The sequence below is a fragment of the Onthophagus taurus genome, chromosome 5 (assembly GCF_036711975.1).
Source record: "Onthophagus taurus isolate NC chromosome 5, IU_Otau_3.0, whole genome shotgun sequence".
Classification (NCBI taxonomy): Eukaryota; Metazoa; Arthropoda; class Insecta; order Coleoptera; family Scarabaeidae; genus Onthophagus; species Onthophagus taurus.
In genome coordinates, this window is record NC_091970.1 from 5,022,308 (window position 1) to 5,044,311 (window position 22,004).

The 22,004-nt window shown below is 34.0% G+C and overlaps 1 protein-coding gene and 2 long non-coding RNA genes across 4 annotated transcripts; 2 read left to right on the forward strand and 1 right to left on the reverse strand.

Moving 5' to 3' along the window:
- Positions 1–35: 35 nt before the first annotated feature.
- LOC111426335 (uncharacterized) lies at positions 36–17,148 on the reverse strand. Of its 2 annotated transcripts, XR_011640256.1 has the most exons (5): positions 16,103–17,148; positions 14,398–14,472; positions 14,314–14,337; positions 635–756; positions 36–411 (listed from the first exon to the last, which is right to left on the reverse strand). It is a non-coding gene; the product is annotated as an uncharacterized lncRNA (long non-coding RNA). The 2 variants fall into 2 exon arrangements; XR_002707810.2 differs by lacking the exons at positions 14,314–14,337; positions 14,398–14,472; positions 16,103–17,148 and adding an exon at positions 8,539–8,636.
- On the forward strand, positions 9,765–10,481 carry LOC139429710 (uncharacterized). Its single transcript, XR_011640257.1, has 2 exons — positions 9,765–10,110; positions 10,172–10,481. It is a non-coding gene; the product is annotated as an uncharacterized lncRNA (long non-coding RNA).
- On the forward strand, positions 14,671–21,982 carry LOC111426220 (calcium-activated chloride channel regulator 4-like). Its single transcript, XM_023060647.2, has 2 exons — positions 14,671–15,105; positions 18,431–21,982. The coding sequence occupies exons 1-2, from the start codon at positions 14,950–14,952 to the stop codon at positions 21,797–21,799; spliced, it is 3,525 nt and encodes a 1,174-aa protein (XP_022916415.2). The 5' UTR covers positions 14,671–14,949; the 3' UTR covers positions 21,800–21,982.
- Positions 21,983–22,004: the final 22 nt, after the last annotated feature.

Here is a 22,004-nt window from a genome sequence, read left to right on the forward strand (position 1 = left end):
ATCTTATTAATAAATTTTTGACAAAAAATATTAACTAATATTTCCTACGTATATTGTGTTGCTGATTGCACAATTAAATTAATTATAACGTTTTATATTGTCAACTAATAGTTTATAATTTCCTGAGAGAGTGTTTGGGAAGGATATCCGAAACAGGCTACTGTCTTTCAGGTTCTGACGCTTATGCGTTGTGCGTCCTCCCATCGTTTTCGTGACCTCCATCATTGGTTTATTGCCTTTCATTCTGCTGCTTAAGTGCCTTTTTGGGATTCTATCCTCACTCATTATTTCCACATACCCAGTAAGTATGTGTTCGTCGCCTAGCTTGTATAGCTCTGGTGGATGGTTATCAATAGCGGACATCTTGTTGTTGCTTTGTGCCTTGATAGCTTATTTAAACTCCTCTTGATCCTGTTGTGGCGTTATTCTTAAGCCGTGTGTCCACTACCAAGTTTTCTTGCGGAAGTTGCTTCCAGAAGTGACTTCCAGAAGTTTTTGTCGTGTAAACACGACAAAAACATACGTGTTTACACGACAAAAACTTCTGGAAGCAACTTCAGCAAGAAAACTTGGTAGTGGACACACGGCTTAAGATTTGACTCTCTTCGAAAAAATATAAATAAATTAATATTACCTTCTTCAATAACTGCAGGTATTTTAAGTCGCGTGTTCAATTATACCAAATTTAATCCAGTCGGAGCAACTTGTCCCTTTTGGAGATGTTTCAGTGTCTCCTAAAACAAGGCAAATCTGAAACTAAAATGAAACTTTATGTCCATCATTTCATTTATTAAGAATGCAACATAGCAGAACATTTGGGGTTTGGGGATGACAAGATAGAGACGGTTAGCAGTTTCGTATACTTAGGATTCCTGATGAATAACAAGTGTGGATCTTGTGGTGGAATAATAAAGAAAAAATAACCGTTTTCACACCGATTACGAGGAGTTGAGTTTCTCTTTTTTGAAGCACGATCGAATCGAAATAATGGAATAAAAAGAAAATTGGTGACTTTCAAGCGTAAAATTTAATTTTTTTAGTTCTTTTTGTCGATTTAAATCTTTTTGTATTAAAGAATTGACCTGCGAAAGATTACGTGACGAAAAGTTTAGGAGAAATTTTTGAATTTGGATTTGGATCACATACCTCGTGTTAGCAGCATGAGCTAGTATATCTGGAAACTAGTAATTCCCAGTACTTGTTGGGAGCATGAGCTATTGTATTTTAGATCTTCTATTCTATAAACTATAGTGGCAGAAAAAACTAGATATTGCTTGAAGTAGACTAGATATTGTTGGTAGAAGACCAATAACTCGATCTAAAAGGGGCTTAATCTTAAGTTGTGGGCTTGGTAATAATGAATTTACTTTTTCCCACACACACACATAGAAATAATTTAAAATTATCTTCAATTATATTTTCGAAAATAATTTCAAAGAATTCTCACCTTTAATAACATGAAGAAAAGTCCGAGAAAAGACGCAGTTAGGAGGACGATCATAAAAGAAGCAGGGAATAACTTAAATTGCTCTGTCATTACTCGGGCGCGCTTCTATTGAAGAAGAACCGTCAAAAGCTTAACAGTTTAAAGAAATTGGCCTTAAACGGTCTAACGGGTACTCTATGGTGCGGTAATGAAATTATCTTTTCGTTTCTGTTGAGGTAACACAACCAGGAGTTTCCAACGATTTCAAGGTCTCACATCCGTTCTTAACCTTTTTATTTATTCACATCACAATAATAGCCTATTCAAATAAAAGTGCACACAAACACGTGGTGATGCAACCCCATTTTTTAATTTTATTTTTTTATTTATTAAATTGAAAAGAAAAAAATTCAAAGATCTCGTCGAGAGGAACAGCAAGTGTTTTGTTTGGAACATTGCACAGGTGTGCTCAAATTAAAAGGAATTAAAAGCGTCCGCGTTGCTTGTCTCGGTCCGGCGAGTTGTCGGTTTGCGCGGAAAGCACTTGGTGATGCAGAATGGAATAACTGAGAAGAGGAAGAAATAAAATTAAATGAAACAAAAATGCCCCAACAGCAGCGTCTCTTCGCTTTGACAAATATTCAAGGAAGTGTTTCTAAGAAGGATGAAGCATAACACGTGTACGTGTGTGAAAAATTAAACAGTTACTAGTTTACTTAATAGATAACATCGACTGTCCCAAACGCAACCTTGCATCTTAATGAAGACGTTAGAAGAAGCCGGTCTACAATAATTCACTTTCTATTCTCTCTAAACAGACGGATAATTTAACAGACTCTCGCTTCGTGAAAGAATCTAAAACGTCTTTTTCGATTTAATCCGATTTTATTCTAAAGGAATAAAGCAAACCCTTTCGCTATATAAATAAAATAAAAAAAAAGGTTGGGATCTTCTACCTAAACGAACTTAAAGAAACCTAAAGGAACTTAAAGGATCTTAAAGGAAGAGAAGATGTTCCTTTTGTTTGGTGTGGTCCAAACCAGCTGGCGGCATCTGCACTTTTCGTTAATGATCATAACAATACTACTTTTTTTAACTATTATTGTCTTCTAAATCTAAACGTAACCAAAGAACTATCTTATTTTATGGTTAGAAAAGAACAAAGGGCAAAAAGGTTATAATTAAACAATTATCGCTTCGAAGAAACGTTTCTTACCCTAGAATTAAAAATAGGTTTGGATCAAATTTTCGTGGACATAGATCAATCAGATTTGACTGATAAAAACACCACTTGGCAAGAAAAAATGTATGGGGTTGAATATTTATTGGGGTAATTAAACAATTATGCTTTCGGGTTTAAAATGGGAGGGTTAAAATTTTTTTTAACTTAACCGTTTAGTTTAAAATGTTTTTAAATATCTTTAGAACTAGACAGTTATTGAGATACAGCGACGGACAAAAGTCTATATACAACATTGAATTATAAGGTTTTTGATATACGGGAAATAACGATAAAATGTTGCTTAGTAAAGTGATGTATAACGCAATCCAATTTTTAATCGTTTAATTCATTAATTAATTGATCACAGCAAAATGTCATTATTTTATTTTTGATATTATCATGAAATTGATTATTAACATTATCAGTTCATAAAGATCATTCGAGGCCGTTTGGGGCACTCAATACCATGCCAACCTTAAATTGATTAATAGATGATGTAGCCCCTCGGCCTATAATTGACTTCATATTGCAAGCGGCGTCGTCTTTATGAATATAATTAAATTTCATGTTAACTTTATGGATTAGTTTTAAATTATTATCTTGTAAGTTTCATTCCTTTCAAGCTTTTTTATTTCTGAATATATTCTTATCTTGTAAATTTTTTAACACGGTCTAACAAATATTAGAGACTCGCTTTTCGTTTATATCCCCGCACACGTTTCTTGGAACTAACACGTCATCACCATATACAACGTGATGACTTCATACTCAAGTGTACGTTGAAAGATTTACTTCAGCTACATAAAAAAGGTTTTAAAAATATCTTCTCGTAAATAATAATAAATTTATCTCAACAACTATAAAGTATTTTAAATAAAATCGAATATGACTCAATTACGAGTTGAAGATTTTTCGATAAGATTCTTCTTGCGCAAATACACTTCACGACCTCTCCGCGGGGTTACTACTCAACAATGATCCTAGATTAGCAACAAAGCCCTTTGGAAGAAGGCACACATGCCTCTGTATTAAGAATCGAAAGAAGGGAATTTCCCCGGCACCGAAACGAAACCATTCATCTTTGGTTATTGTGAATGATTTTCAAGGTATAAGGGACAAAGAAGACCGGGGTTTAAACCTTGGGCCAAAAGTCATTCCCGCAACACGTCTTCGTAGACCGCAAGCTTGATTCAATTTTAACGATACCTTCAAAACCACCTGGAGCATAACGTTTTGTGGTTGAGAGAAATAATAAAAATAAAAATTCTCATCATCATCATCATCATCTAAATCCTAATTGATGCCTAAGGTGGTGAAATGATAAATTATTACAAATTTGGATATAAATGAAATTTTTTTCTTTTAAAATAAAAACGGTTCTTGGTTATCACAAGTTTCCAAGTTAACAATTAATTAAAATAATCGTCCAGATTTTCTTGGTATACGCGCAGCTAAAGTAAAACTACTCTCAGAAGCTGCGCTCGGCCGCAATTGAGTTGCTCATTAGAGACGGCAGTAACGAGCGCACAACTTGATTTATCGCGTTATTACGTTCAAAAAATTCTTTTCTAACTCGAAACGAAAAAAAGATGTCTCTTCAGAATCTCAAATATTTCGAGTCATTCTCGTAACTTCCAATTTATTATGACTGGTACCTTCAAATTAGCCCCACCAAATCGATTCAAATAGCATTTAGAGGGTGCTATTAGACACATGTTCGACGTGGAGGGAAAATGCTCGTCCGTTTTAGTACTGGTGGCGTTGGTGACCCTCCTCGATTTTTTAGGCGAAGGGGGATTTACGATGATAGGGAATTATAAGTAGGAGTAAGTCTCGATTCAATTTTGGATGGAGGATTTGTAACGTAAGCATCAATTAGATTCATGTTACTCCTTGTGATTAAGCTCCTTTCGGATGATGGAGAAAAAAATGGCGAGAGGGTGCCCTTATTGTCATGGGGGAAATGGGAAAAGGAAGCCAACCGAGTAAATGGGGGTGGAACAAACTCGTTAAATGTAACGCTTTCATGATCAAAGCAAGATCACTTTGATCTTTCTTTTAGCACAGTACGGTGTGAATCTTATTTAGTTTTGCAAAATAAAAAAATTCTTTTTATATCTTCGTGTCAAGGTGGTTTTCTCGAGATGAAGAAGAATGAGTCGTGACCAGTTCTCAAAGGAACAACAATAATAATCTTTCTCTCCTTATTTCTCTTTATTTCTCTCTTTTTCTCTCGTTTGTGTGCTATGAGTTGATCGCCCATCAAAGATAAATATGTAAATGGGATTAGAGTGGCCCCCAATTGTGATTCTTCTTCGTTGCATTCAGAAACTGGGTATGTGGGTGAGGTCACATTGTATTCATATGAGAAGGAGGAGATTCCTTTAACGTATTGAGATTCATTGTTGTTATTTTTATTTGATAAGAAATAAAGGAAGAAATTAAAAATGGTTTATAAGAAGACGTCGTTATCGTGGTGATTTGACCCAAATCAAAACGAAACAATGAGCGTATTCACTTTCATTAATTAAAGTTATTTTCTTTGTCGTCGGATTTAATTTTAAAGCAAGAAAAACGAATCGGTGTGCGTAAAGATTTACTTCTTGAGCATCTGCGTCCATCGGTGCGGTTAAAACGATTAAGAGGATTTTCATGATCGAGTTCACGCTGCGATGCTCGAACACAACTCGAAGGTATCTTTCCTTTTTTTCCGTCTTCTTTCAATTCAGAAAGGTTTAATTCCTTCACGTTTCTCTTCCGTGCAAATTGAAAATAACTCCATTTCGAATTCACCTGCTACATAGTTTACATTCCGATTTGATTCCGATTTCAATTTTCTAACATTAAATAAAGCGTAGCTTAACGCATTTTTGTTATTTAAATAATTGGCAGATGTTCGGAAGTGATCCCTTTATCTAAAAGACCTGTTGGTTTTGTGAATCTTTTTCACAACTTCCCATAGGCCCACATGTGACACTTGAAACGATTCCCTTCCTAGAAGCGTGGGATCCTCTCTGCGTTCGCCCTTTTAAAAATATGAAAGAGAAATTTCAAGAGTGCACTTGACGGAATTTAATACGCATATTAAGTTGCGTTTTAAAAGCGATAACGGTTAAAAAATAAAAAATTAAATGAGAATGTTATTATCAATGTGAACGTAGTCGCTATCAATAATGACTAATTAAGATAAAATTCAATACTTTCATATATCAATTTTCTTATTCAACTGAATAGATTAGGAAACAGTCATAATAAACTCTCAACCTGTATTTAGTATCACTTCCCAATTCGTTAAATTTGTATGTTGTAAGATTTTGAAATTAAAATCAAAGCGTTATGTATTATACTGCTGATAGAAGACTGCATACTAGTGGAGGAGAACCAGATATAGACTAGAACTGATGTTGAAATCGTTCTTCACAAAATTCGCTTCATCAGTAAAAAGAATCAAAGTCAGTAGTTGAGGGATTTGCACTAATTTGCCCAAGAGTCATTGACAGAATGCTAAACGTGGAAGAAAGTCAGCAAGTAGAAGTGCTTGAATGCGTTGTAAATGGTATGGGTGGAATTCAAAGTATTTGCAACTTTTTGAGTAGAAACGCCTTCTTCTTCCAGTTTTATCGTTCTGGTCGTCATTAGCCTTCTTGCTCCACTTCCTTTCAATGCGCCTGTTTCATGAAAACGTTGATGAATACTTTGGAACATTTTTCTATAAGAAATCGTCACTCAGTCTCGATAAATTCGACAGATACTAAGTCATCAATCGAGAGATGTATTCAATTAAAATAACAAAATATTAATAATAAATAAACTATTTCTTTTCAATAGATTTAGTAATCAGAATGTTGTTAAAAGATACTTTTATTTCGGCTACATTAGTAACTTTAAAAATATTAAAAATGGGTCTTTGTAACAAAGCGGATTTCCAAAATTCATTAAAGAACAAAATATTCTTAGAATAGCCCAAACAATAACTCCTTGATTTTGCCGCATGTTTAATAAACACCCTGTATATAAATTAGTCAAACTATCAGGAAATTTGCTTGGAGTAAAAAGTTAGATATGTGTTTAAATAAAGAATCTGTAGAAAAAAATACTTTAAAAGAAATCTTGTCTAAAGGTGAGACCGACTACAAATTTAAACAGCGCACGCCCCTTAAAACGGACCCCTTAAACTATTATTAAAGTCACCATGTAGCTCATCAATTACACCGCAACGGTGTAAAACTTTTAAATAAAACCCTCACCGGTCTTTAAGAAATCATTGACCATCATCGGTTTCTTTTGAAAAAGAAGAAAAATATATATCTTTTTCTTTATAAAACATCTGCTTCTTTCCCTCCTATATACAAAACTGTCCCTTTTCCCAACCGTGACTTTAAATCGATACCTTCGGTGGGTTTGAGGTTAACTTTCGAGTACCCAAAAATTCTTCACGCTGTTTATCTAAGTCCTCCAAACAAATTGGAAAAGTAAACGAAAAGAAAAAAAAAAGTTGCGTTTAAGATGAAATCAACTCTTGGTCCGGTTACTTTAAAAGGGATATTAACGTCCTTTTAGCGGCTTGTATAACGGACGTTAATAGACGATGTGCCATTTAGCATTTCTTCTCGTCTGAATAAGAACCTCCTTTAACCAAGTGCACTCGGTTCATTGCGTGTTTACCCCATAAATCTAGTTAATACGAACTCTTATACAAAGATATTCCATTCATCGAGAGGATTCTAAAACGATTCGAGATGAAATATGTTTAATAAATGTTTTGAGTTGATTTTAAAGTTGAGCGTTAAAATAACATTTTAGTTTTGAAATAATACAAAGAACCACATTGACTCATTTTAAACAATGCTAATTAACTTAACACATTCAGCGAATGTGTGGTTCTTTTATTTATGTATGATGTTAAATTCGTTTGGTGTTAATAACCACAACAGTATCTATTCAATGTAAACAAACGTGATTGGAATGGTTTAAGGGGAATTGTTTTAAACAATTGGGTGATTAATCGTAGAATTTCTTTCGAGTTGCCACGTTGTCGGGCGTTTTCGATTATATTTCGCAGTGGGGAGTCACATTTGTACCAATTTAAGACACAAGGGAGGTCTAAGCCTTTAAAAACCTTTACCACATATCGAGATTTTTTAATTATACTAATGTTATTAGTCTTATTAAATTTATATACTTGATAAATAAAGTTTTGGTTTTCTAAAAATTCCTCTTAAAACTTTTAAAACTATAAAGTATCGAATTTCTAAAGACTTTTGTTTCATTTGTCTCATTTAAGTATTGAAAAATTTGCAAAAAAAGTTTCTAAAAGACCACTTCCTGTGTGTCTGTCGCCACCAAACACAATTTACGTCCGGCCCCTAATCTTTTAAGTCTTAAGCCTAGACTTGGCCGTCTCCTTCACGGCTGTTAAGTAATAAAAAAATAATCCTCCTAAAATGTCTGGACCGCGATGACAATAAGAAGAATACTCTTCAAAAGAGAAAATCTTCTTTATAAAATATTTAACCTTAAAACGGCCTTTAAAGTCTTATTTATTGACCAGAAGCCAAAGATAAAAATCTTTCGATGACCAACTAATGCACTCAACTAGGACGTTAAGAAAAGGTGTTCTCCGTGATTTATTTCGTGTCGAATCATTATGTTCGATCGATCAAAGATAAGCTTTTAGATCTTTTCCATCCTGCTACCTCGTTTCTTTCAATTCCTTTTTTAACCTCGGGGTTTAAGTTTGCCTGATGTTCCAGATCCAAAATACAAACAGGATATTTCGATTTTTTTACCCCGCAAGGCGTAAACCGTGATGATAGAACCCCAAACAAACCCCATTGTAACTATTCTTACTTTAAAATAAAAAAGAATCTTTTCAAATCAAAAATCCTACCTTTTCTGGGACGATCCATAAGGATAAGCCTTCTTTCGTGGGGAGTAAATTCACCTCGAAGATTAAGCATCATTTGAAATAGAAACAAAAAATTAGTTGTTACCGCAAAAATTAAAAAAGAAACCGGTTGATACAACGCTTTGAATCGCACAAGAATAAAAATATTGAAAAGATCCTGTTTATATGGGTTAAAAGGGGGAAACTTTTTGAAACTTATGATAAGTATATGCGTGTGAAGGGCAAATAATAAACTAGAACTCTTCTAAATCATAAAAGGGACATCCCAATATATACCTGGTCATGGGAAACTCAACTTTAACAGGTAACTCATAACAGGTGATGTACAAATTTTTTTTGTTGTTGCCAACTCTCCCACACTTCGTTTTACTTCGTATATTTCGTTCATTCCAACACAAAAATGATTTTTGTAAATATCAAAACGAATAGGAATTGAAAAACTAAATAGTTTCGATTCTGATTAAGATCGAATTATAAATCAAATTGACTCACCCCTTTGTATTATTTAAAAGGCCGTTTAAAAACTTAGAATTGAATAGAACCAGTTTAAAAAGTTAATGGAGCGCTTTCGGTTTTTCGAATGACAAAGAAGAACTCTCCGTTTTAAAAGTCGAGAGGTTTCGCGATTCGTATCAGACGCCGCGACGAAAAGAGGACCTTTTTGTGATGCCCCCATTGTATTCCATCTTTTTATGTGTATTATGGATGAGCCGTTTAAAAACAGCCCGAGATAAGGAGTTCTAAGAAACCAATACGAGTTGAATACTAACAGATTATACTCTATTTTTTAATTCGGAGGAGTTTTTTTCAAATTGAAGCACCAAAAAGAATTAAAATTCATTAGGAAAATTCGAGATGTTGCCGGCCGCCTAGAAACATTCGGGTTTAGCAGCACCAGAATGATTTCACTTCTCGGTTTTGTGTTAGTTCTAGTTTTAGTTCAATAAAAGTATATAACATGGTTATATCTTATGCTAACTAGCGCTACCTACCACTACCACTATTTATAACAATTTTATTAATTATGATTTGTTATTATAATATAACTTACTTATTTTGAATACTTAAATTCCATTAATTCCAACGTAATTTAAACGACTAACAATACACAACGACGACATAACCTTAAATGTCAAAAAATAATAAAATTTATTTATTTAAAGTTGGCAGATTTGAAAGTCGGCCATGTTGGGTGACGTAGTAATAGCGCGAAAATTGAATCAATCAAATTTATGTAATGTTCAAAAAGCGAATTTAATTTTTTTTAACTTAAAATGCACGAACGTGATGTTGCAACAACTATTGAGATTATCGTCTATTTAAACGAGTCACGTACAAAAAGAAATTTGGACATTGGCTATTTTTTTCTTTCGGCCAGGTGAGAAATGGTTAAAGACAAAAAAAAACATTCAGGTAAAGTTAAACCCATCTTCAATCACGTACGAAAACAAAACCAACAAAATCCTCCAAAGGCGTCGTTAAACCACTTCTAATTAGCTATAAAGAATTTAACAAGACTCTTAAATTTTACAACCCAAAGGTTTGAAAATCGATGTAAAGTTTTACGTGATGAAAAAGAAGTTACGGTTGTTAAGTTTTTTGCGATTCTTTTTAGTATTTGTTGTAAAATTGTACAATTTGTCTTGTTTAATCGTTGAAACAGTTACGTTACAAGTTGTTTTCTACCAAACAGAACGTGACACAGTTATGGTGTTGTTACAAACTAGGAAGAGACGGTCTTAATTGGTTCGAGATCTCTCATGAATAGTGAAATTGGAACGGGTGATTACAAAGATTAGAGCTTGTGTAGCGCACATTAAGGAGGAGATTTGCATGTCCAGAAAGTGTAAAAGAATCAAAAAGAAGTCATGAAACTTAAGAGTAACCAATTAGAAAGGATAATAATACATTTATTTCCCACCTTTTTTTGTGATTATTTAATTTTGCACCCCAACCAAGCTAATCCAGTTTTCCTTTTTGTAAAAGCACCCCTCGTTTCTACGGGGGATTAAAAATTGAATCAAATATTTAAATAAATAAATATTTAATGAATCAATTTTAGTTTGAATTTTAATTTTTTTCCCCTTTAAATCGCTAAACTGTGACGTATCCGTTCTTTTCTACTCTCTTTTGTACTGTTGAGAGTTGACAGGAAGTACAGTTGACCGGAAATGACCGCTCTACTTGTTTTAACTCGTCACAGACCGTGCGATATTATTACCGGGCACGATATGGAGTAAAAAAAGTATTAATAGTGTTCGTGATTTACTCTTTTCGGCGATGGTGAGGATGTTGGGTTATTATTATTCAGGAAAAGGGACGACTATAAAGGGATATCCTGTTCTGTTCGGAAACGTATCAATTGCTATTTACTCGTTTGATGAAATATTAATTTTCTCAATCCATATCTTGATAAAGTTGGATTCTCCCCTTGGTATCTAGGGATTTAAGGATCGATAATTCGTATCATTCCGTACAACGTCTCATATTTCCATGTTAAACTAAAATATTTTTTTATAAACAGGAAGTTTGATCATGAGATGTTTATATTTATTCTTTTATTAGTCATATGCCCGTGATATTTGATTTTATCTAAATAAACTTTAACTATATTTACTTTTCTTCATCTTTTAAGAAGATTACATAAATAAACGCACCTCAATAAATAAAGTTACAGCAAAACTTATCTAACTGCAAAAATTTTAATCTAAAAGTCTAATCTAAAAGTATTCTTTATGTAAGCACGTGTGTTTAAATTGTCTTTTAAACGTCAATTGCAGCGTAGTTAAACAATCCAGTTTCAATTAACGCACCCCTGCTTCAATTTCGCTTATTTGGGGGAAGTTAATTTCCCAACCCCTTCACCAAAACGTATTCAAAGAGGGCTCCGTAATCTAAATTAACTAGAGATTTTTTTTTAATACTTACATATTTTAAATAAAATTTCAAATGATTCACGATACAAAACAATGACACCTCAAATGTCAAAAAAAAAACAATAATTTTTTTTAGGTTGGTGGATTTGAAACCGGCCATTGTTGATGACGTAGTTGTAGCTGGAAAATTGTCAAATTCAACAAATTACATTAAAGTTAATGTTATAAACACTACAAAAATTAATCATCAAAATTAAATTAGTACTTTTAGAATGTTATTAAAAATTTATAGAAACGAAAATAATTTTAAAATTGACATGTAAACCTAATTTAACCTAAAAAAAAGTCATCACCTGTACCTTTTGAATCTTAAACCCGAACGGCAGATGGTTTAGAAATCAGAGAAAGGTCGAAATCTCATTAAGGGATGATGGTGTTGGCCGCCACATTAACCAACTGGTTCTTTTTGAGTTAAATTTTTTTTTTATTAAAACTGTCAATAAAATGTGTGTGAAGTTAGGTTCGCACCAAAATAATTGACAATCATAAAAATCCTAACCAAATTTTTTTAATTTTATAAATTAATTATTAACTAATTTCCCGTTTGAAGGTAAAAATCATCTTGTATTTAGGTTGGTTGTGTTCAATTGTGTATTCACATGCAATGAAATCTTTCTACCGTAAACGAATACAACGTCGACGTTCCTAATTATTACCTACGTTTTGTTTAGAAGATCAGAATTAGGACTTCCTGTTGCTAAAAAGATAAGCCGCTTCCTGTAAATGGTAAAGCACGGTATTTTAAGTACTTATATTTCAAAAACTTGTAAGTCAACAAACAAAAGGGGTTCATTTTTAGATTTTGGTAAAAACGACCACCCGCTAAGAATTTTTATGAGACTAATGAGTGAGGACCACTTGAAAAGGCTTTTAAAAATAAAAAGAATGAATTTATTGAGTGGTTTTTAAGTCCAAAACTAGAAATAGAAAAAAATCTTTTTGAAACTAAGCAAATGTGAGGTTTGGTTCATTTTTGCAAACCCCTCGCTTTTTTTTCCTTCTTCTTATAAATATTTTATGTGAGGGTTGATTGCGTTTCTGTTGACTTTAGGTGGTTGCTTCAATGGACTGAAAGAACTTCCTTATTTCTCTTGAGACTCAATCCCCATCTTGTTCTTTCCCCATTTTTCTTTTTCTTTTGGGAACCAAACTCATTAATTTAAAATATTTATTTTTTTCCTCGTTTCTTTTTTAAGTTATCGATACCTTTCTACAACCACATGTTTCTTCTTCCGCATCCTCTTAAAAAAATTCTTAGCAAAAAAAGATCTCCAGATTTTTCCTCTTTTTATTTTTTTTTCTTTCTTAGTTTTTTTTTATACACCTTCTGTTGTGGATAAAAAAGAAGGCGGATATATCGTAATATTTCCATATTGGAGGCGTACAATTTGTACATCCGGTCCCGGTAGAGATTTTTTTAAGCGCGGCGAACAAAAAAACTACCCTCTTTTCGGATGAGCGTTATAAAAGAATCTTATAAAGGGTCTACATATACATAGCCATAGGCACATGTGGGAGTAAGATCCAGGTTCTTTTTAAAAATCTACCACAAGAAAAAGAAGAACAGGTGGACACAAAAACTGGGTGAAACGAGAATACCTCCTATAAATAATTCTTATCATGTTCAAAACAGAAATTTAACTCAAACATTGATTAAAATTAAACGTGATTCTGCATTAAGTTTTATTTATATAATTTAGATTGATTATATTCTCCCCTTTCTATTTAAAGTGCATTACTAATAAGAAGGTTTTGTATTTGAACACGTGTGCATTCACTAAGACCGTTTTAGACAATGAAATAGAGCAGACTTTGAAAGAGGATGATGAAGACAGGAAGTTTTGGATTTATTCATTGACATAAAACAATCTTTTTTAATCGTGTCAAGACATAGCTTCATAAAAATTCTTTAGGCGCCTCAAAAAGAAGTAGTTCTAGGTTAAATGCTTTATACCCATACTAACTAAATCGCCTCGCCGAAGTTATTTGGAGTAACTCAAACACGTTTCATGAATTTTAATCGATTCGTTTTAATTTTTGTTTGTTAGTTTTTATTTTGAGGTAATAAATTCTCAACTCTCGTTGTAAATGGGTGTGAAATCGAACGAGCTTTTTTACGAGCCTTAACAAGAAAAGAAAAAAATTAGAGAAACTTGTTTAACCATTTTTATAGTTTCAAAATAAGTCATTTGTGTTTTAACCCACACGTATTTACAATTTTGTTCTTTTAAAATGAGTTTAACGGACATCGTATCGCTTAAAGGGGGAGATAAAATATTTCGTTTAAAAGCTTTACCGTGGAGCTTTTAAGTGAAGTTTCCGCTATGAGGGAAACAAAGAATGATAAACAAAAAAATATAAATTTAAAAATATTAATATCTAGGTTATGTTACTCAAGTTTTTGTAATTTCATTTTAATAGATTACAATAGATGGCGCTTTTGAAGTCTGCCGAGATTAATTCTTTCAAGTATCACAAACACCAAGACTACATTGCTTGCAAAAGACTAAACACTGCTGATAGAGGACTTTGGCCAGCATAATTTCAGATTTTCTTTGCAGTTTAATGTTTTGTCCGATTTCCAGAGCTTTGAGTAACACCGTGAGACCAAGCTTAGCTTACTTGAAACGAGTGATTCTGTGAAAATCACAAACCAAAATCAATCAATAAGTATTTCATTACCTTGGAGGATATTTATAATAAAACTGTAAATGTCCTCATTTTGAACTATGTCATTCATTTAAAGCGATAAGCACAACGTGTTGAACCCGCAGTGTAATTTGTTGGAGTGTGCATGTTAATATAGTTTTTTTGCACATACCTTAAAACCAAAGTCGATTCCATCCTAGAAAAAAATTAATATGTTAATACATCTTGATTGAGAACATCATAGAGTTAATTTTACCTTTAAATCCTTCTTCGCGGTAAAGTATACACTTCTCAGTCAGCAATACATCTTGTTCAGCGTTGAGATTTTTAACTGCAAAAGATAAATGAATAAAAAATTGACGGTAAAGAAGATGTTACGATGAAAGAAAAAGAATAAATAAAAAAAGATGTGAGATGAGAGTGGGTGTTGTTGCTACCATGAGGAATTACGCGGCATACTCTTCTTCAAAGAGACGTGCGCTTATGGTGGGAGGTGAAAACCTTCCGCAGTTCATAGAGTTCGAACGGAACGCTCGTCAGTCGGTCTTCTGCTTAGTTCGGTTGAGGAACGACGTCGACCGTCCTCCAGCAGTCCTCAACAGAGCGTGACTATAACGTCCGGTATCGCGGGGTTTTGTATGGTACAAGTTACCACGACAACAACGAACGTGATCAATACAATAAACTCTATTTTGTGCGTCTAAAATAAAACAATTTTGTGCCCCAAAAATTGTAATGTGTAAAAATCATTAATTCAAAAAGAAAATAGAATCAATTTAGAAGATAAGAAGCAAAAATAACCAGAGAAATGGAGGGATTCAAATTCTTCCTCCTAATTTTGATCACTTCTTCAGTTGGAATTAATTCCTTGGAATTAAAATCGGGGGCTTACGAAGATTTAGTCATCACGATTTCCGATGAAGTGCCAGCGAATAGATGCAAAGATATTCTCTTAAACCTTGAGGTAAGAATTGGATTTTTTATTTGTAATTTCTCATCAATTTCAATGCGAAATGAATCACGATTTATTCGTAATTTTTGTTTAAAAATAGCTTTGAAATAACTTTGTAAATAACTTTGTCCATAAATTTCGTAACCATTGAAAATTGAGGACGCAAACATCGAATTACAAAAGAAAATAAATCGATTCGAAAAAAATTACGTAATTAAGTTGCAAAATAAAAAGGAAATTCGATGAACCCCACGATTTATAATGAATCATCGTTTTTGCACCCCTATTTGTAACTTATAGCATTTATTTATTGATTAATGAAGCCTTAAAAAACTTAGAAACGAGATGAGTAATAAAAAATGTAATCTTCGGCATTTTTTCAAGGTTACTAATAAACAATTACGTTTTGCACAACAACGTATTAAGCGGTTAACGTGACGTAAGATGTTTTGTAAACTCAAGGATTTAAAATTAAAAAATAATATCAAAATTAAATCATCGCAACGTGAGAACTCAAACTCAACTCGGAAGAATCTCCCGAAGAATAAAGCAGTTTAAAACGACTTCGTGAGTATTTCGACGTCGAATCGAAATTACCGCTTTTCGTAATCCGACAATCATCATCATAACGTAATTCTAAAAATTACACTTAAAAAGAATCAATTAAAATCAAATAAAAAAAAAATTGAGGTTAGATTGAGTCGTAAAGCCGCGACTCATTTAATTAATTCAAAAAAATGCGGATGTTAATTTAAATTCGTCGCAACATTTTTTAAAACATACCAAAGCGTGGGCGAGTCCCAACAATGACTTGTTTTGCAATGTTTAAATCACTTAAATTATTGCGTAATTAAATTTTTGGTTAACTTTTTTAATGTGTCAATGTCAATTTGACATTAAAAAAAAGTTAGGTTAAAAATTATTTTAGTTATTAGAAAGCTAAGAAAATATCTAATTACAAAAATTTTCTTTCGTTTTGCTCATATTGTTGAGCGTTAACTGTACTTACCCGCGCAAAACAAGAAATTGAGGTCGCCGAAGAAGTCTTCTTTAGAAAGCTTCAGCGCGGAGATTCATCTCGAGATCGCTTCTTTTGCGGTACATCACCGCCGCACCGTGTGAAAGTCGTATTTTTTAGCGCATAGAGATCACATTCTTGAGACGATTCGCTTTGATCGGGTGTTAAATTCGCTTCTTTTCAACTAAAAAACGTTAAAGATTTTGTTGTTGTCATGGAAACCGGTTTAAGTTAAATTAAAAACTGCCAACTTAATTTTTTTTAATTCTTAATGGTTGGTATTAATTCAGTCAAAAATCAATCTGTCAAATAAAACAAATAACCTAAAAATATTTTAATTTTCTTTTTCTTTATTTTAAGGTAAGAAAAACAAAGAGAACTTTCTAAATAAGCGAAAAAAGCTTTCACTTCTCTATTTTCTTTTCCATTACAATTTCTAAATCAATTTTTTTAATTTGTTTATATTTTCATTATGAATGTTTACAGTTACATAAGATTTAATTGAGAATAATGATTTAAAGGTCGTGGGATCTTTAAACAAGAACCTTTTTTGTGTAAATAAACCTTGTTTTATTTAAAACCTCATCGCAATTCAAACAAAAAATAGGGAAATGAAATTAATCACTTCTATTTGGCCCCAATAAACGATAATCATGCAATTTCCATTCACCAAAGATAATTAAATGAAGCGATTAAAAAAGAAAATAAGATTTATTTTTGTTTAGTTTTAGAAAATCGTGATTCACGAGACTAGTTTATAAAAAAAAAGATTGTTTGGATGACTCCGAACCGGGAAAAGAGAAAGGTAAAGATCTCTTAGAAGCACGTTTTCAGATGCATCTTCATGAAAAGGTCAAAAAGGAAAGGTTACGAAGCTCAACTTGGTTTGTGAACCTTTTAAAACATAAAGAAACTTTAAAACAAAATTCCCGCCCGGAATTTCGTTATCTCAAGATAACGTCCAACTCAAAAGACTTTTAGACCACATTAAAAACGAAAAAAATAAAAAAGAAATAAAAATACTTGTAAAGAGAAGAAGGGTCTCGTTGTTTTAATCGTTATCTTAATGGGTTTTCTTCTTTCCAAGAATCACTTCCTGCCAGAGTCTATAACACGCTTTGTGTTTATTAATTAATTGCGTAAACGTTTTATTCACGCTCTTTGGCCGTTCTTATATTACAACATGTTGTGGTTTTTGTCTCGTGCTGGAGGAGAAAAACGCTTTAAAAAACGACTTTAAATAGCATAGTAGGTAAAGTGAAGCCAAAAAACTACGGATGAATCTCGTAACTTGATAGGTAAGAAAAAAGGCTTATGGTTCAACGACAGCTGGTTAACGAATATTTTTCGAAGACCTTATGGTGTTTTAAAATAAAAAATTTTAAAACAGGTGCTTCACTTTAAATTATCTTAACTGCATCTTGTTTTCATAATATATTTAATTATTATTTTGACACTCTCTTATTATTAGAATTCTCGGCAATCTTCTTCTATTTGTGCCATTTCCGCTATCGTAGGTTAGTGATCACGTCCGCAGCTCTGATAAGGTCTTCAAAGTTTAAACCTGTCCAATTCCTGGGATTCCGCATCCATGACAGTTTCCTTCTACCAAGTCTTCTGGGTTTAGCCGTGCGTTCGAATGTTTCTAGTTCTCGGTCTAGTGTTAGTTCTAGTTTTACACTACCACTATCACTAGAATTAACACAATACCTAGAATTAGAATCATTCAGGTTTAGCCGTCTTGGGAGACGTGCGGCTAATTCTCGATCTAGTGTTAGTTTTAGTTTTACACTATCACTGCAGTCATTATTAATGCATTTTCTTATAAACGCGCGTTATTCTTTTTATTTCCTTATGCATGTTGTGCATGTCATTCTTGCTTTGAAATTAATCGATTTCCTCGCATTTGTCCCTCATCAAGCAATACTTTATTGAAAAGTAATAATACCACGAACTAACTACTTTTATACAAGTTGAAATTGTTTTAAAAACTGGATACAATTTTTTTGTAATTGTTCTTCTGCCTTATAAATATTCTGGATATTTTCCATAGTTTCCTTGCTAGCTTCCCGATGGTTCTCCTCAAATCGAATGTAGGCAAAAATGAATACTGCTGTTCTAGTTAGTTCTAGTTAGTTCTATTCGGCTTGGGTTGCTTTCTAGTTAGGTTGTGTTGCTTCCGAGCTGGTTTCCTTTCGGGTTGGGTTGGCGCCACAAGTGTTTTCGTAATACCTGCAGATTTGCAAATTAGATACTGGTTGTTAAGATTATATACTAAGCCTCTTTACCATAATAATATATTTTTTCTATTTTTTTCAGACGGTCCTTTCAAGCGCATCAAACTACTTATTCTCAGCTCTCCATGGTCGCGCATTTATCCGATCATCAACGGTGATTCTTCCCACATCGTGGCCAAATTCTTGTTCTCCAAACAAAGTTGTTGCAGCTTCCGGCGAAGAATCCGACATAACAATATTACCCGGCGACGCATCAAAAGGAAAAATGTGGACCCAACAATCCGGAGGTTGCGGAAAAAGCGGTGATCAAATATATTTCGGTTATAAATCGTTGGAAAATAAAGATTCATCGTTGGGGCATTTATTAGTGAAAGAATTCGCGATGTATCGATACGGCGTTTTTGAAGAGAAAGGTTATAGAAATAACCCGATTCATCCGCTTTGTTATTACGATAAAAATAGTGAAGTTAAAGTAACAGGGTGTTCGGATTTCCCGATTAACGACGACGGGATTTGCGCTGGAAACGAAAATTATAACATCTCAAATATGGTCGATTCAAAAGCGAGAACTTCGATTATGTTCGCGCCAGAAGTTCCTTCGGTTTCTATGTTTTGCGACGACGGCAACCACGATTCTTACGCCCCAACGAAACATAATTTACTTTGTAATCGCCGAAACACTTTTGATGTGATCCTCCAACACTCCGATTTTCATAGTTACTCAGTTGATAATTCAAAAACCATCGCGAACACTTCATCGAAAATAACTTACAAAAAGCATTACTCAACTCGATACGTTTTTGTGATTGAAAATACGAAAAATATGGCGGTGAGGGAATCTTGGAACTTTTTGCGCTCGGCAATTAGAAAGTGGGTTAATTTCGATTTGCCTGATAACTCCGAAGTTGGGCTTGTTTTAACGAACGATTCTGATGCGGTTATCGCAACGCCGATTAAACGGTTTAAAAGCGAGGATAAATATATGATTGATTCGGCGCTTCCTTATTATACGTCGGAAACGAGTCAATCTCCGTGTTTGCATTGCGCTATAACGAAAGGGTTGGATATGTTTAATGAGATGCCATCCCCTGCGACTAAGGTTATGATTATTATTTCGGCGGGGGTTAATAATAACTCGCAATTAAACGATGTTGTTAAGAAAGTTAAAGAAAACAAGATTAAAATAGCCTCGATAACTTATCCGAATCAAATTAGACAGAGGAGTTTGGATTTTTTGGCCGAATTAACAAACGGGGTTGCTTACACAGTTAACGAGCAAAAACAAAACGTTGTGCATAGCATGATTTCGACGTATTTCGAGTTATCCAATGTCCTTTACAACATCATTGAGAGATATTACGCAGGGAATAAAAACGAAATTGCATTCGAAATTCATCGGAGGGAGATTAAAAGCGATCGATCTTCGATTACGGGGAGTTTTTACGTCGATGAGAACGTCTCGGCCCCCATTAAATTTATGTTGTACACTCACAACCCAAGTCCGTTAATAAGAAGCATGGAATTAGTGAGTCCTAGCCAACAAATTTTCCGGCAACGCGCCGATTTGCTGGATGTCAAAATAATTTCGATTCGCCCGAACATGACCGAAACGGGAACTTGGACTTACAGCATTGAACCGGTTACGGGAAACCCACAACCTCACTTCTTACAGGTGACAACAACCCCGAGGAATCGCTCCTCCGAAATCATTCGATCGAAATTTTGGGTCTCCAAATCAAATTTGACCCCCCCCATTTTATACGTAGAAGTGAAAATGGGGAATAACCCCATCATTTCGGCTAAAGTCGAGGTTAAAATCACTAAATACGAAGAGAATGGGTCGATTTTGCACCAAGAAGTCCTCCAATTATTCGACACGGGCTCCGGGGATCCTGATATTAACAAAAATGATGGGATTTATTCACGGTATCATAACCCCTACGTTAGCGGAGCTGGGAATTATGAGTACCAAGTCGTCGTTAACGACAACGGAAACACCGCTTATATTTATCAAGCCATCCCTTACGGATTTGAAAGCGTCAACCCAAAACGCGCGATCACCATGGCTCCTTTCGAGCGATTCTTAACCCCCATCACGTTAGAAATAACCCAAGCCGAAATCAATTTCGGAAATGAAAACCAATTGGGAAAAATCCTAGATTTAAAGGTTGATGTTAAAGAGGAAAAAGCGATTTTATCTTGGACATCCCCCGATATGGGCGGGCATGAAGTCTCATTCTACGACATTAAATTCGCCGAAAACATCCAAGATATCACCGATAACTTCGAAATGAAAACGAGAAATTGGGAGGGAACCCCACACGCTTTAAGCACAGGTTCCGACACCTCCTTTTCGCTAGATTTCTCACAACGCAAAGACCTCCTCGATAAACCCCTATATTTTGCGATCAAATCAACGTCAAAAGTCTCATCGATCACAACGATTTCAAACTACATCCGAATTTACATCAAATCTCCACCTCCCCCATCGACAATTTCACCGACTTTCCCAACTAACGATCACTCCTTAACCCCGATCGATGATTACAACATGAGTGTGCACCCAAATTTGATGAAAGAAACCGGGTTTGGCAACGAAATTATTTTCGCTGTAATCGGGGTCGTCATCTTATTAATAATAATATTAACGATTTATTATTGTTTCTGTATAAAACGAAAGAATCGAATCATTAAATCTAAATCGGATTCGTTAAAAGCCGATAAATTAACAACGACAATTACAATCGTGCCGAATACCCCCCAACAAAATCAAAATTGTTACTCAAACCACCAAATTAGCGATAACGATCACACAATTGGAGTGCCGGTTAATTATCCGTTTGAAGATGAACCTAAAAAGCGGTATTCGTTGGTTCAACAACAAGAACAACAATTAATCGAGGAATTAAAACAACAACATTTACAAAATCCGCAAAATTATTCCGGGTTAAGTGTTATTTCAAATGGATCGTTACAACGAAATCATGATTCTCAAAATGTTAATTCGCAGAATCAAAATTATATTCAACCGACTTTATCCCCATTTAATTCTTGGAGTGCTTCTCAACTTCTTCACGAACACGAACGCAGACATAGCCCGGCTGATGAACAAATGTTGACTCAACACCAAGAAATAATGAATCAATTAGATCATATGTCTTTGAACGGGCAAAACGTTGATCATGTCAGTTTAAGCAGTCATCATCAAATGGGGAATTTGGATCATTATAATAACGGTGTAAGTGGGCATGTTCCACCTCCGGTTCCACCGCTTCCCGTTTTTAACGGTGGTTATCCCCCGGTTAAATACATTTACGGTGTTCACCCGGCGTCGAATCAAATTTACCAATCAATGCCGCGAAATACCGATAATTACTCGACCAGTTTGCAAGGATCAATGAATTCGGTGAATAGTGGTGAGAAGAAACGAAGAAATGTTACGATGGTTTAACGGTACGTTATCGTGGATACAGTGACCAGTGTTACGCACACATGCGAGACTATTACTTAATAATAAGGGTGTATTTATAAGGATTAAAAGAAAAATTTGACTGTATATTTTTTGTACAATATTTGTATGTAACTTAATTTAAGAAAAGAATGAATCGTTTTTAAATAAACCTAGTCATTATTATTAATGTTTCTAACTTTTTCTT